Here is a 12401-nt window from a genome sequence, read left to right on the forward strand (position 1 = left end):
GGCGGCGCCGGACACCAACGACATCTGATCATCACCAGGTTGCGATGACGCACCACAGAATGGGTGGCGACGACATCCACGACAGACATAACAGGTATTGTACGCGCTCCGACGCCAGCGTAACGATCGCACCCTCAGACGTTTGTTAACGCGGAGGGTGTGAACACAAAACCTAGTTAGGGAGGCATGCATGCCGTATGCAATCAGTAGTGTTCTTAACGTGTGTGCAACATAAACGACTCAAGTAATGAATGTTGTCTTGGCATCGTACCTTGCGTTCATATGTCTGCCCAAGCGAACGTACCAGGCGCTGACGTACGCGTGACAGTGCCCCATTTCCCCAGTCTTGTCTGGGTCATCCCATAGCAAGCATTTATGTTTACACTGGATACCCGACTTTAACATGGTATGTCAGACTGGCGATTACCAGACACTATATCTGGGTGAAATGTGAACAGCTGAAGCTGTAGTGTGAACAGTGCCACGTAAGAGTGGCAATCGAACGATCTACTTTGGTGCACGTGCACCAAGTTGTGGCAAATTAGGCAAATTCTTCGTAAAAATGCGACTGCGAGCTGTTGTTTACAAATGTTTTCCGCTGAAAGTGATGCAGCAGGTAAGTTCTTATGTTAAGCCAGCAGCAGAATCTCCACAAGCTGCGTAATTAGTGCCATACTGGTTTGCTCAAGTCCACTTATGCTCAGAAGTAGGCAAAACATTTCTGTGCTGTGTATCTAGCATTTGATTCGTTAACTGCATTGAATGCAGAGCATACGTGTAATTTTTTTTTATTTTAGGAGCGAATAACACTTGCAACAAGCTATCTTGTACAGAGAAACTGGACACCGTTAGGGTAAAAAAGTAAATGCATAAAATGAAACCAACGGTATGGCAGGTGCCTTAATATGCTCGCAGTACAAAATAATTGAGTACTGGTTTCCTATATCGTCACGGTGCATAAGCGTTGCTTTAAAAGTGAAAGTTTTAAAGGATGAACCATAGCTGAGGATTAACTTTAGATATTGAATACAATTTACCAACACCTTTGCATTAGTGTCCACCAATTTTAAGTTGGCAAATGGAGGTCTCATAAAGGAATGGCAGGGTTAATCACGCCGACACTAAGGGTGCTAAAATACACCTAAACATATGCTTTCTAGAAATTAGAAAGAAAGGGTTCAAGTTGATCAAAACAAAATGATGGGAAGGGAATGATAAAGAGCCAAGGGAGAGAAGTGCACCCAAAAATCGAGGTTGATTCTGTTCAACTCATTCTTTCTCAACTACATATACAAACTTCCTGGCCAGTATGGTAAACAGGAGACGTGTTGCCTGCTGGAAGGGAACACTGCCCATGTTGTATCCGCCGGCTGCAAGTTTTGCAATAGTAAGCATCGAATGTTGGCTTATACCTTTCACAGCGCACTGTACATAGCGAGCGCACAGAGTGCTATTTGTCAATGTTGACCATTAAGTGGCTAGCGCTCCGTCTCGGAGTGAGATTCGTAACGGCAGCATGGCGCCGCGCCTAAGACAGCTGTGGACCCTGAACAAGAGCAACGCAAGCATGCCGAGGTTGAACGCGTTCAACGGGTCAATGAGAGTGCTGACGCGCCCATAGAGTTTCCTACAAAAATGACTAGAGGGAACTCGGGCGCTAGTGTTTAAGGGAGCTGCAATAGGAGCGGTTGTCGCAGCATAGGAATTAAGGTAAGTACATGGATTTGCCTAAACTTTACTCTTTTGGCTTCAAACGGCTTTGCGACTGTAAACTCATCATTTTCAACAGTGTATTGCGTCATAAATAAATAAAGATCATTAAAATTGCCCTGCGGCAGGATTCGAATACAGTGACTCTAGCACAGAAGCCTGATATTGAAATCATTAAGCACGTAATGGACGCATGTATCGACAAGTGAAAGAAACGCCTTTATGAATTTATCGCGGGCATGCCAGTGCGTTGAGACGCTTGGCGCGTTTCGATTTGGCCACCTCGACAAGCTCAATCGTTGCAATTAATAGCAATTGTACGCGTTCCCGGCGTCTTCTGCACTTCGAGGAATATAGATTGCGCTGAAGTAAACGACAATAAGATTTATATAGCGTAATGTACAAAGCCACAAGGATGTCTGAATCCACAAGCACGAAGATCAGACAAATCCATGTATGTCCCATCATTCCCATGGTAGGACAACGACTGCAGCGCCAGAGTTTCCTCTACTAATTTTCGTAGGAAACTATGGACGCACCTCACCCAAACGCGTGATTCGTATCGTGCTCGCCAGGAGCCGCAGGACGTTGAGCAGCGTTCGGGAGCCCCAACTATGCAGTGCACTGTACCCTAACGGAAGAGAGCCGGCCCCACACTGATGCGTGGATGCCGAATAATACGAACGTCTCCTACGTTACAGGACGGAGAAGGCATGGGCCAAGGTGACCCGGTGGACATCATCGTAATACGCCGCATTCATTTTCCTGTGCTGCTCTCTGCCGCACACTGCTGGAAACGTTTTGGGAGGGCGCCGAGGGTTTCGCTGGTTGGCGTACCTGCGCCATGCATGTTGAGCGTGCGTCATTTGTGCGTTTAGTGGATCGCGAATAATTAATGGTTTCTCCGTGGCAGCATGTAGTTTCTGGAAGCCATGTAGCACTCACCGACTATACCGGGTGAGCACGCCTGTGGAGGCCTATGTAATTTCAAAATTAGAGGAAAAGTTCGTGAGCAAGCCATCAGTCTCGCTATCTGAATAACATACCATTCCTCAATTTATCGTTGCACTATTACAGTGGATGTTTTGATCGTGCCTTGGAAACATGTGCGGTTCATCGACATGCACCACTGAATGTTCTTTTATGCGAAGCATATTACGAGAGCTCAACCCAGCTCCTCAGGCGCGGCGGTGTCGCCTTCAATGACCTTTGACCCCATGCCATACCACGTGACACCGTGACGTCACGACAGAGGAGAAACGGGGCTCCAACTCGCGCCGTCGCTCGCGGCGTCGCGGCGGTATATAAGCAGCTGCGCTTGTTTCTAGGTGGCTTTGGCTCAACTCTTGCAAGATGGGCTGGGTGGGAATCGAACCAGGGTCTCCGGAGTGTGAGACGGAGGCGCTACCACTGAGCCACGAGTACGATGCTTCAAAGCGGTACAAAAGCGCCTCTAGTGAATGCGGTGTTGCCTTAGAAACGAGCTGCGTCGCTTGCTCAGGCGCACATTTCGTTGCCGCGCCGAACGCTGCGTTGCTCGACGCTCACCGCGTCCAATGCGGGGCGCGTAGTCGCTGCGCCGTAGCCCATTGTCTTACACCCCTTGGCGGGTCGACGGGAACGCTGTCGCGTTCCACACTTGAAGGCGAAGCAGAGTAACGCATGAGTTGTTTCTTCGTCTAGCCGAACCAAATATAGCCAAGCAACAGCAGTTCACCAGGCTAAACAGTGGTTCAACAAATATAAAATAAAGGCTAGTATGCTTCGCATCCTAGGCTTAACCTTAGCTAAGCCACAGCCAATACTTCTACTGTGTCGTTTGTTTCCTCTCGTTCGGATTTATCGATGAGCGCGAAAATAAAATCTATAGTCGAGAGTTAGCGCCACGGTGCCACGGTTAGCGCTGTCTGTGTACCGGTTTCTTTCTACGTCCTCGTTCAGTCGCTCTTACACATTCTATCATGGATGACATCCCCGACACCGTTGTTGCAAACATATCAGCGAGGCGGTTGTGCATGCTGCTGTACCGAACGCACCGTGCGTCTATTGTCCCCGTTTGACGCAGAGGTAAAGAGCGCAGCTCTGGTATTAAGACATGTGTCAGCATAAGTACACGTACAGAACCACCCACCTACTAAGCGAACGCGACCGGCAGCTTACGGGAATGGTGACGTACGGATGTCGGCACAGCGCTGTGGCGCCACTTGCCGCTGTGAAGAGTAGTAGATTCATCTTTCGCGATGAAAACATTCCCAGATAGCAGTTGATTTCAAATCACCGAGGCCATAACTGAAGTAGAAAAGCCGTTTCCTTCGTCCTACCAGCTTAATTTTTTAGTTCAGGTCCACCGTTAGCGGGTGCACGAACTCGATGGCGCCAGGCGTCCTTCGCTGAACAGTATCAAGATTCGCTCAAACTTCATGAATACGGCTTGAGATGGTCTAAGCTTATGCATTTCAGCTTAGCTACGTTTTGCCTGATTTTGAGCGTGATTAATGATGTATACAAGGCGGTGCGGCTATCGCGCTATCGGTTTGACGGCCGATCGCGCGGTGGTCAGCACGCCGATTCTATCGGTGCGGTCGGCAAGAATTACTATCGCAGTACAGTAACTCGCGTTCGTCCGCTGCATCGTTGTTGGCCTGGTATGAGAGTCGGCCAATCGCTGGCGTGAGCGTGTCGTCGGTCTCATGTCGAGCTAGTGTTACCGCGACTTAAACGAGTACGTAAAGTCAGGCACGCACTGCCACCACTAACAAGCGAGTGCCGATGCTGCAAGAAAAACGTGTCTGCAACGCGACGCTTTTAAGTGTCGCCCAACAGTAACCGCAGGGGTTTTCTGTTACATTTACTAGCCATCAATGAAACGCGGCAAGTGACTCACGGTGCAGTCCGGAGGAAGCCCTGGCCCCTATATGTTGAAATGGAGTTGTAGTCTCATATGCTACCTATAAACGCACGTTTTCGGCACCGCACCGACGTCGTGCCACCAGTGGAGTTTCAACACAGTACACGGCATGAGTGTGGGCAGCAGCTAGCGTCTGAGAGCCTTTTTTTTTCATATAGATTTTCATTTTCGGAGGACTTTTCCCCGATGACGGGCAGTGCGGCCGCACCCGTGACACTTGAAAAACGTTGCGCGACTAAACCGCTACGGCATGGCGCATGCGCCGTCCCGCCGTGGGGAAAGCCGATTGCATGTTAAATAAGATGGGATTAAGATGCAAATTAAGTTAAACAAAAAGAAAACAGGATGGAGACATAATCAACACTTATTCACCGAATAATTTTAACAGCCATGTCTGTTGACCTTGCCTTCGTACCTTTGTACGTGTCGCCGCATGCTTGTCATGAAATTTAAAAGAATAAAACTGCCTATACTCGCGGACAACTACCTGGGGCAATGAAAGGAAAGCTACGGAGGCAAAGCGCGCAAAAGTGAGAGCGCTTCTGGAAAGAGTACCGTGTCTTCATCCACGTTAGCTTAAGCGGGGGAAGAGAAAACATAAGCACCTTATTAGCAGCAGCTAAACAAGATAAAACACGCCACTGTATCTGAAAGTTCACTTATTTTGCGCCTGTTTCCTTCCGCGTCTGGGCAAACGCGATACGGTCGCACGTGAAGCTGCGTCGATTCAGCGGCTGTTCCGAGCAACCTAAAGCACTTGTAAACGCTGGCGGACTACTTGGCGCCGTTACATATATGTGCAGCAGCCACGCGCACACTACTTTCCGTTCATTACATGCAGGAAGTTGTCTGCGAGTATAGTCGTGCCCGAAGCCATGTGGTGACCGCGTTACGTTTAGGAATGACACGAGCGTCCAAACAATTGTAGATGCTGCACTGCATAGCACGTGCTTGGACACACACAACCGAGATGCAACACTTGCTACCGCTATGGTCGGGAATATCACGGTTGCGAAATATTCATAAGACTGAAACACTACCGCGCGACTTTGTTCGCCTGCTCCAATATCTGCGGGCTTTTTGTGCAGAAAGGAAAAGTTCTTGCAGTTCTGGCCTAGTTACGATGTGCATTAGGTGCATCGAACATGCAAATACATTTTTTAAACAGACCCCGTACGAAAGCACTTTATCCGAAATTGTGTGAAATGTGAAAATATTCGTTATTCGATTCTAGGTTTGAAGGTCGTTTCTCTCGAGCACTCGTAATCCATTGGAAATGTTCGCAATTCGAACTCCACTGATAAAAAAACGAGGGCTCACTTCGAGCAAGGTCGGCGTCCAGTTGTCGACGTACTGCCTCGAGTGGTGGCAGAAGCTCTTCGTTTTCCGACTGAGACGATTCCTCCGAACCTGTGTAGGGTCTTGCTGGCCTTTCCATGCCCGCGCGAGCTGCGATAGCATTTAAAGTGACAGCATTAGGTTCTCGTCATGGCGCCTTCCGATTTGGCATTCCATGCATACGGGACGAGAAACACCATATCTACCATATTTATCAGCGTATATAAAGCGAGGCTTTGTCTTCTTGCAGGATGGAGCGGTCCCAGCGAAAACACAGGAGTGGGAAAAACCAATGCCATTACATACCAAGCTCAGACGCGAGCTTTACGCGAACAAAATGGGGCCGAGGCATGTACAGAGTGTTGAGAGGGAATCTCGTGAGAAGCGTCGAGCGGAGTAGGAAGCGTGGCTTACTGTTCATGCTGGCTTGTAAATGCCAAGTGAACCGGCGTTCATAAGCAGCAAGGAATGGCTTAGAACGCGAGTGTACAATTTCCTCGCAAGCGCGAAGCTGGACGCTGCCAACACGCATATTATGGCAGCAGTTGAACCTGGTCGTGTCGTTTACTGGCCGGAACCAAGTAGTTCAAGAAACACTTCGCGTAGGACAAGCTCAGTTCAGTGGGTAGAGTGTGTGACAGACTGATTTCCGCCGGGTGCGTCTGTGGTGAAAATTCGACCGACTTGGACGCGTACTCAAGAGCTTAAAAAAGGTTGTTGAACAAGAGCAGCGCTGCCGGCAAACACCGCAAAAAGCTTCGCTTAAAGCGTTGCCCACAGCGCATGGCATCCGCTGTGGGTGTTCACGGTAGCCGGCCAAGGACAAAGGATCAGTAAGGACCGAAGCGCAACGAAGGTGGTGTTAAATCAAAACCACTTACTTCGATTCGAAGTGTGTTGGCAGCTGCTCCAGTGTAGCGGACAGCCTGTAGAAGTAACGCCTCACTTGCGCCTCACAAATGCGAAACGCAATCGCAGAAGACCTACAAAATGCCAACGCAGTAAGAACAGTGTGATATCACAGGAACGTTCCAACGGTTTTAATCTCGTGCGTCTCGTTGCGCCACAGCGCCACCTGAGCCGCAGGATTGCGGCTGATTGGTCAGGTTTCTTTGCGCCACCTCTGAATGATGATTGGTCCCAAGGGCTGGTCAAATGACGCAGCGTAACAAGAAAAGGTGTGCCCGGTGTCCCGACAAGCGCCGCAAGAGGCAGCACATATCTTGGTCGCATGCTGCTCCCGCGGTGGTTTGCGCTGAGGCTTCAGCGGCGACATTTTGAAGCAAGCTGTTTATGGCTAGGGTTCCGTGAAATTTTAAGACGACAGCCTTTCTAGGCTCATGGTGAAGTTTGTGTCGGCAGACCTGATCGCCGGAGTGTGATCACGCAATATGAAAACAGATTAAAGAATGAAAAATGATTGATTGTGACAGTTCGTGTATGATAACGTTATAATAGAGATTGGTAGAGGTTAATAATGACTTGTAATGACTACTAATTACTCCGAAATGACCAGTATGTCTAACGACGTCTTGTAATGACCGTAATTGATTAGAAATGACTAGAAATGTCTAGTAATAGGTAGTAATGACTAAAATGGCAAATGACTTGTAATGACTAGTAATGACTATGAAATGACCAATATATCTCACGACGAATTGTAACGACCACAATTGATTACAAATGACTAAAGATGCTTAGTAGTGAGCAGTGATGATTAAAAGAAAGAAGAGAAAGAGCAGGCTTTCGCCGTTCACCTCTTAATTTTGCATATGCGCGAGCAAAATTATTATCGTCAGCAATGGCTCGTGCTCGCGCGTTCGCCGCCGTCGTCGTCGTCTTCCACAGCTGGCTCCGTTGCCGCCCATCGTGCCAGCGTTCCCATATACCCCTCCTCCCTCTGCGCTCACGGCCCAGTCATTTGGGAGAGGGAATATGGGCCGCAGAACTGAGCGTATTTCCCCTCTCCCAAATCTCGAAGAAGAAGTGTCAGTCAATGCTCGGTCTCAAATTCTTCGCCTCATTGTACCGCGAAATGGAAGCACGAATGTATACAACGAATGTGTAACACGAATGAACGCGAATGTACAAAAACAAATGTGTGTGCGTACCTTTCGTCACGATGACCACCGATCAAGACAATAATTGTGTCCATACCTTGGTTCGATATTATATGTCACCTCTTTGTCGTGTGCTACACAGCATCGCTGGTAATTCACTTTTACAGAGTGGAATGGCTCATGATTTTTTTCTCGAACACTTCGTTATTGCGTTTATTCGAGAATTTCTCGCTGGAAATTAATTTCTGCGGCCACAGAAGCATCTTGCTTATCTATTGTTAATACAGTGAGTGCCGCCATAGACATGCTTCGAATAGCCCTGTTTTGGCCATAGGTGTGCAAATGCCCTCATTTCTTGTTTTCCTCTGCGGGGCGGTTCCCCGACTTCTGCTCCTGGCTAGAGTGCTGTACGTGTGCACACACATAAGGCGTTAGCCGTGTGGATACCACATCGTGGTGGAAACACTGGTCTGAGCCTAACTTAAACATCAAGCTAACCCTGTCTAATCTTTTTATTGACCGCGGACAAACGCCTATGATTTTCAATCGGTTCTTAATAACGACCGCAACGCTGACTCCCTCCCATTGGCGTCAGATGTTCCGCAAGGATGCGCCCTCGAGCCCCTTATGATCTTGATATATCTTAAGGATTTGCTTTTAGACGTGTCCTCTCACGTCCGCATGTTTTCTGACGATTGCGTAATCCATCGACACTTCCCTAACACTTCTGACCAACAAGCTCTACGTACTAACCTTAACCACGTTATAAATTGGTGCAGACAATAGTTAATGGCAGACATGCCAAATAATTATAAATCTGTAACCATTTCCAGCGGTCCTAACCCACTTAACTTTTCGCATTCAGTTTCGGACGTTTCTGTCGAAGCCATACTCATTCAAATGCATTAAATCAGCTTATGAAGTGACTTGTCCTGGCGTAATCATGTACCTAACTTCACCTCATCTGCCAATAACATACTGGGTTTGTTATAACGGAACACCATGCCCCGAGCATGCCTTTTCTGCAGCTTGGAGCCCCAACCATTCATAAATCATTCACGCTGTGGAAGCAGTTCTGAATCGCGGTGCTCGATTAATCTATTCCACTTAGCAATACCATGTTAGCGTAATAGCATTAAAGGCAGAATCAGGTTTATCAAGTTTTCCTCTTCGCCGTCGTATTGCCACGCTGTCTTAGTTCTGCAAATTTTTCGCAGCTCTATCGCATCTCCCACAGCCTTTTATATCTCTCCCTCGGCACATATCACAGATCAGACCGGCTACGAAATGTGTTATTATTATTATTATTATTATTATTATTATTATTATTATTATTATTATTATTATTATTATTATTATTATTATTCGCATTTTTGGCGGGTACCTACTAAGGGGGATGGGCCAGGAACCGGATAGTAGAAAGTAGCATAAAAGAAATCCTTACTTTAAAATGAAAAAAAAAATGAGCAGAAAAACAAGAATAGTGCGTGGGTGAGCCATCAGACTAGCTGAAACAAAATTATGAAAAAGGTATTCGCGTAGGGGAGCTTAAGTACCGCAATAATAAAAAAATTGGAAAATTAGTATAGTGAAATGAATAGCGAACGGAGAATAGTAAAACAAAAAATAGCATGGTAATTAATCTTTTTATCTCACTGAAAAAATCAAACGCCGCGCAGCAAACATCCCTGTTGCTACAGCCTATAGTGTCGAGGACACAAGCGATAGTATTACCAGCATATTCAATCCTAGTCCTAGTTCAATTCGGCGAAGTGGAGTCAACTAGTGCTGTTATGCGGGCTTGTTGGCGTAGCATCAAGGAGTACTATCGTAGCGCATACAGACGAGGATGCAAGAAGGCACATGAACGATATATGCGCCACAATCGCACTCTAAGGCAAAACGGAGCTTCGAGTGACCGCTTTCTCTTGGTTAAATATCATCGGCAGGATAAAAAGATGTGACTTGTTTCCATTACAAGCATGGAACAGTGGGGACGTCATCAGACCCTTTCATATAAGTACATTAATGATTTCATTGTGGGATACGGCAGCGTAATCTGGTATATGACACTTCCTATTGCAGAGGACCACCGTTTATTCTAGCAGAAACGGAGATATCGCAAGTCTGAAGATGATGCCAGCAGTAATTTGTTTAAATCATTTTGTAAGCAGGGTTTTCTGCATCTCGATTCAGTCACGTAAGCCGTACTGGTGGTATAGAGGCGGTAGGTCCACTTAGAGACAGTAAAACTTCTTGAGTTGGTCGATCCTGAAAAAGGTAAAGGGCTGCAGACGTACAACGAGCAATGACCAAAAAGAGACGAGGGCCGACGTAGTCCTCTACGTGTGTGGGATGTCCCGCAGCATCAAGGAGGTCGCTAGCATAGGTACCGTGTACCAGTGATTTTTCCGGCCCTGAGCAAACTTTGCAAACAAAGAAAGCTTGATTGCCAGAAGAAACCCGCTAGGTCGTTTCCTAAATGCGCAACTATGGTGTCGTTTGTATGATACCGATGTCGTATGATACCACAGGAGCACGAACTGCCAATAATAAATACATCCAATGCGCATCTGCCTGCGCATTGCCTGGCCTACAAGTGTGAACCACGGTTTCCTCTGCTAAAGATTCTGGGCAGAAGTAAGGATGCTACTGCTCGTGAACTTTTTGAAGCTTTTCATACCAGAAAAAGAGGCATGGATTGCGCCAGCGACACGCCGATCTGCTTATTTGGTAGCGATATATACACGCCTTCCTGAATTTTATTTTCCTTTGCCACGAAGAACATGTACGCATGCGCTATGCTATATATACCTATTCTTTCTTGTTTCTTTGGGACGACCCAATAAACCACTTCTGAGCTGCGCTGCAATGGCTCCACTTAGAGACATTATGGCTAATAAATCTGCCATTTACTTTATATATAGTTAGCGGTGGCGTGGTACCCATAGTAAACGTATTTTTCGTAAGTGGGTGGGGGATTTTGGAACACATTTAACATAGTTGTTGGCTAGTTAGTAGCAGATTTTTTGAAGGAGCGCCAGACGCAAGGTTGGTGGTCGACTCAGGTTAATAACTTTAACAGAGTTGTATTCGTTGTCGTGGGAAGTGAAGAACACACCGAAAGAGAGTCTGTAACTATGCCAGGTGATGATTAGATCCTTCGTGGGAAGTTTGCCTACTGCTAAAACAATCACCAGTAGCTGTGCTGTGAAAATATGCCCATAATCCGGAAGACAAATGAAAAAGGCCAACGAAGATAAGCAGAGAAGATGCCTACACCAGCCTTCTCGTCATATGGCCAAGCATCAGTAGTTATTATACAGCTTGTTTCCAGCTGAGCAAGGTAATCTTGCTGCTTATCATACAAATTTAGAAATTACATTAATATATCATTATGGGGGAATACATCGCGAATTCAATCAAATGCTTGAATTGGATTGACTCGTCGAATCGAATCTGCGTATTCAATGGCTCTAGTTTTGCATCTACAAATACTATGAGAGTTTGGTGTATTCGCAACCAATGAGCACATCAAAACATGCACTTGATTCCTAAATGAAAACATACATACGTGTACCACCGAGCGATGACCATACGAGGTGTTGAATTGTTTTAGGTCGTACAGAATGTTTAAATATCATGTGTGGCAGAAGGCGTAAATATAGTCCTTGAGCTGTACTACTCGACCCGGTGGACATTGTTCACACGACATTAGTCCCATCACGCATGCGCCTTTTGAACTCGCCGATTACAATTCGTAAGTTCCAATATGTGCCGTAAAGCAATTAAAAAGCGAATGAGTGCCTTTTTTGTTAATTATTCGAATATGTGTTGCGATTTCTCGTGCAAGTAATGCTCGCCTCTTCGCGTAGTCCAGCTCAATGATTAAAATTATGTTATCTGCGACAGGCGAGTTTTAAAAACTGTGTATGGTCTAGAAAAAAAAAACATCCGGTATATTTTGTATATGATAATTTAGGTACTTTTTCCATCGCAATCCAGAGCGCCGGTTACTGAGCTTGCGCCACCATTCAATGGCACGTGCTGCGTAACACACGACTCGCTCAATGTGTATTCGCCGATTTGGAGTCCCCTCATATGCATAATCAAATGACTATATCCGGGGAATGAACTCGTGATGGTATACATAGTGAAATGTAAACAGGAACATTTTGAGAAAACATGAGAAGTGCACTTTGGCGGACATTCGACGAAGTATGTATATGTAGTCTCAAGTGTGGTTTCGAGAGTGCACGAGTAACTTTGTAATGATTAATAAAGTAAATGAAGGTGCTTATCAGACATCAAGAAAGCGAAGTTATCTGCATAAACGTATAAATGAATACCCTGCCAAGTGTCACACCAACGTTTTTGCTGCGGCC

At 46.4% G+C, this 12401-nt stretch overlaps 1 protein-coding gene across 1 annotated transcript in view; it reads right to left on the bottom strand.

Annotated features, from left to right (window-relative positions):
- LOC135915206 (kinesin-like protein KIF20B) overlaps positions 1–7017 on the bottom strand; it is a 34280-nt gene extending 27263 nt beyond the window's left edge. The window contains exons 1-2 of the mRNA XM_070530272.1: positions 6838–7017; positions 5939–6067 (exon numbers count right to left, since the gene is read on the bottom strand). Of these exons, the coding sequence (XP_070386373.1) occupies positions 5939–6056 (118 nt within the window). The 5' untranslated portion in view covers positions 6057–6067; positions 6838–7017. The remainder of the gene's footprint in view (positions 1–5938; positions 6068–6837) is intronic.
- Between the last annotated feature and the right edge of the window lie 5384 nt (positions 7018–12401).

The sequence above is a fragment of the Dermacentor albipictus genome, unplaced genomic scaffold, assembly GCF_038994185.2.
Source record: "Dermacentor albipictus isolate Rhodes 1998 colony unplaced genomic scaffold, USDA_Dalb.pri_finalv2 scaffold_74, whole genome shotgun sequence".
Taxonomy (NCBI): Eukaryota; Metazoa; Arthropoda; class Arachnida; order Ixodida; family Ixodidae; genus Dermacentor; species Dermacentor albipictus.